This window comes from Nematostella vectensis, chromosome 7 (genome assembly GCF_932526225.1).
Source record: "Nematostella vectensis chromosome 7, jaNemVect1.1, whole genome shotgun sequence".
Classification (NCBI taxonomy): Eukaryota; Metazoa; Cnidaria; class Anthozoa; order Actiniaria; family Edwardsiidae; genus Nematostella; species Nematostella vectensis.
The window spans coordinates 13,675,053-13,678,416 of NC_064040.1; the positions used below are offsets into that span (position 1 = coordinate 13,675,053).

General features: G+C 42.2%; 1 protein-coding gene across 1 annotated transcript; it reads left to right on the forward strand.

The window, feature by feature from the left end:
• Nucleotides 1–833: 833 nt before the first annotated feature.
• On the forward strand, nucleotides 834–2,967 carry LOC5503261 (soma ferritin). Its single transcript, XM_001624307.3, has 5 exons — nucleotides 834–1,048; nucleotides 1,804–1,896; nucleotides 2,114–2,167; nucleotides 2,337–2,462; nucleotides 2,540–2,967. Exons 1-5 carry the CDS (start codon nucleotides 944–946, stop codon nucleotides 2,678–2,680), a joined length of 519 nt encoding a protein of 172 aa, XP_001624357.2. The 5' UTR covers nucleotides 834–943; the 3' UTR covers nucleotides 2,681–2,967.
• The last annotated feature ends 397 nt before the right edge of the window (nucleotides 2,968–3,364 follow it).

Genomic DNA, 3,364 nt, shown 5'->3' on the forward strand with positions numbered 1-3,364 from the left:
ATCACGTTTCTACAGGACAAAACTCCAATGTTAGGGCTAATGTGACATTAAAATTTGCACATTTAAGATATTCAAGCGTTTAGTTAAAGGCTTAAAGGAGCCTGCCCTTCCCCCCTCCCCCCCCCCCCTTGTTTATCCTCTTTGTTCTGCTACCCCCTTTTCCCAATATCCCGGGGGGAGTTCTTCAAGGTAAAAGTGATAGGGACGCTCGTCGGAAAATTCGAAAAATACCCCTAAAAAATACCAGCACGACCAAAAATTGCTACCCTAAACAATACCTCAGGAGCCTTAAAATTACCATTTCTAAGAGAAAAGCCTATTTTTCCTCGGATACCCCCTAAAAAAAAACCTGAGGCCTGATTTTGACCCCTAAAAATACGAAGAGCATCCCTATATCAAGTAGACATGGGAAGACCTCCCCCCCCCCCCCCCCCAGGCCCAATATACCCTAGGTACCTAAAAGTTATATCAGACTGCTAAAGTGGAGATATCATCGAATTTGGATTGGAAATAATCCCGCTCCCTTTCAACAGCCTTCAAAACCCTGAAATGGTGTCTAATAAAAACCTGAATTACCCCTTCGAGATCACAAAAATCTTGCGCCTAACCCTTTGTCAATTGCAGAAGCATACGCAAACAAAAGAATCAAAGAAGCCAAAAAACGTGACTGTACGACGACCTTCGGGTTTTGGATTTCAGCGTAACTATCTGAGCCGCAAGATCCCATGTCACTGTAAATCAGGAGCCCGCCAACCAATCAAATCCCTGTATTTCCCAAGTGCACGCCCCTGATAGTCTCGGCTATACATCGAGTTGTTTGCACTGTGAACCTTAGATCCCCGTTTTCTGCTTCAACAGTGATTGAACCGAAACAGGACTCATACGCGATTTTACAAAAACTTTTCAGTTTTATTTTTCACCTTGCCATAAAAACTCGTTCAAGATGTCGCTCTCACTTTGCCGTCAGAACTATCACGAGGAGTCCGAGGCGGGCGTCAACAAGCAGATCAACCTCGAGTTGTACGCCAGCTACGTCTACATGTCGATGGTACGTAAAGGCGGATTTTTAACTAACGATTTGTCGGAAACTCTTTTCAGTTTTTTGCGTAGCGATTTTATGAAATCGAACCAACACCAAATGAACGTTTAGATACTTGGCCCGACAAATCAGCCTAATACGGTTACCTAGAAATAAAGCGAATCTTGTTTAGAATCTCAATAACTCTAGCTTAAAAATAACTCGAATACTCCGCCAAATTGTACTGACTTTAAATTCCATAGAGGCTACTTTTGAGTTAGATTTCCCCTCGAATTGTCTCTGGTCTCTCTTAAAAGGGTTCGAGTCAATGTTTTTATGTATTTCCAGCAGCTAGCCTCTCATAAGATATTCGAGCTTATTTTCGCATCTCGTGACTCTGGCAAACTGCAAGATACGTGATGTTTATTCGGGTGTTGTATTCCAACCAATCCATACCTGTCAATCCACGGGTTCGGCCCGGCGTCCTTTGCGGTACTCTTGTTACTCGTAGTTTTACGAATTTCGTGATTTTCAAAGTAAGGGGCAGACCATTTTATTTTGATAGGTCGTTCATTCTGATCTAAGTCAAACATTGAATGTTCGGTATTTTCTTAATTAGCCTACACGCTAATTAATACAGACAAACCCTTTTTATTTTATTTTATTTTTTATCTCATTCCTTCAAAAACTCTGCAATAGTATTGTATTAGTTTTTTGTATTCGTCAAATTCTTCAAATTTTGTATTTGTTATCATAACAAGATTTTGTTTATTCTTATTAACCAGGCCTTCCATTTCGACCGTGATGATGTAGCTTTGCCTGGATTCCACAAGTACTTCATGAAGGCCTCGCATGAAGAGCGCGAGCATGCCGAGAAGGTAAGTACCGCTTTTTGCTGTGTTCACCAAGTGCGACGTTCTAGGTGCTGTCGTAAAACGCTACCACCCTACAAGATGAGTGTGGGGGCGAGGAGGATAAAAGGAATACAAGCGTAAAAAAAAAATGGAGTTTTCGCTTAAAAAATCAAGGGATTCGTAATGTAAACAAACAGCGGCAATAGCTTAAAACTTGTTATCTCTTTGTCTCCATTTCCAGCTTGCCAAGTTCCAGCTGCAACGTGGAGGCCGCATTGTGCTTCAAGACATCAAGGTTAAACAAAAAAGTTCTCTAATTTTTGTTTTTAAAAGCATTTGTTTTCTTATGTCTATACAATCTTGCACACCACTCAGAGTTGCTTCTATGTCAGCGCCTCCTAATGTTATGTCATTTATATCTTCGCTAGTGTGCTAAGCGCCCATGTATTTTTTACACTTATTAGCGCCCTGAGCGCGACGACTGGGGTTGTGGACAGGATGCCATTCAGGCAGCTCTTGACCTGGAAAAACACGTCAACCAGGCCTTACATGATCTGCACAAGGTCGCCGAGAAGCACGGTGACTCTCAGGTACGTGGGCTCCCTGTGTTCTGAAACAGCAACCTGACTTTTTAAGCCCTACTTACCTTATCTCGTGTGATTTTTAGATGCAAGACTGGCTCGAGTCACATTACCTGACTGAGCAAGTGGAGGCCATCAAGGAGCTTGCTGGTCACTTGACCAACCTGAAGCGTGTTGGCCCTGGCCTGGGAGAATTCCAGTTCGACAAGCACACCCTCGATGACTAGAGGGCTGCAGGCCGGACTGAGCCTCGAACCAGTGGATTGACCTTTGAACCATAGTAGATCTTATCAACCCTGATGTGACACACAGCGCCGCCCTTGTTCACACAAATCGGAAGCCTTTCGATAATTCTTTCCACTCCGAGGCACACATCGCCGTGCCCTGGTCCCTATTTCATCCAATGGTAAAGGAATCAGGGAAGCCGTTTTTTGTTAACAAGAGCATCTTTGTTTTCTTTTCTTTTGTTAGACTTGTTTTCTGTAGTGACTAAATAAAAGCATGATAAAATCAGTGCGATGACTGCTTTATAATTGTTGATTATGACTATGGTCTGTCCCCCTTCTCAAGCTCACACAAACTTATGACGTCTTCCGTTTTGCATATTTCAAAAAAAGCAACAGATAACATCCCAACATCCTGCAACAAGTTTTCAATATAAAGAAGTCATTTCTTTAGAAGGGGATATGGGTAATATGAGGGAATGGAATAAATAGTAACTGAGATTAGAAATCTTGGAAATTGCCAAACAACAACAGTGGCCGCATGAAAGGAGGGCACCTACTTTTCTGAGCGTTTTTGTTTTTTTAAACGATTGCGAAATTTACATAAATATGCATAAAACGTTATAGGTATAAATTGATTTAAGGACAACTCTGCTGCCCCAGCCACCTCCGCATCTCGAGTGTTTT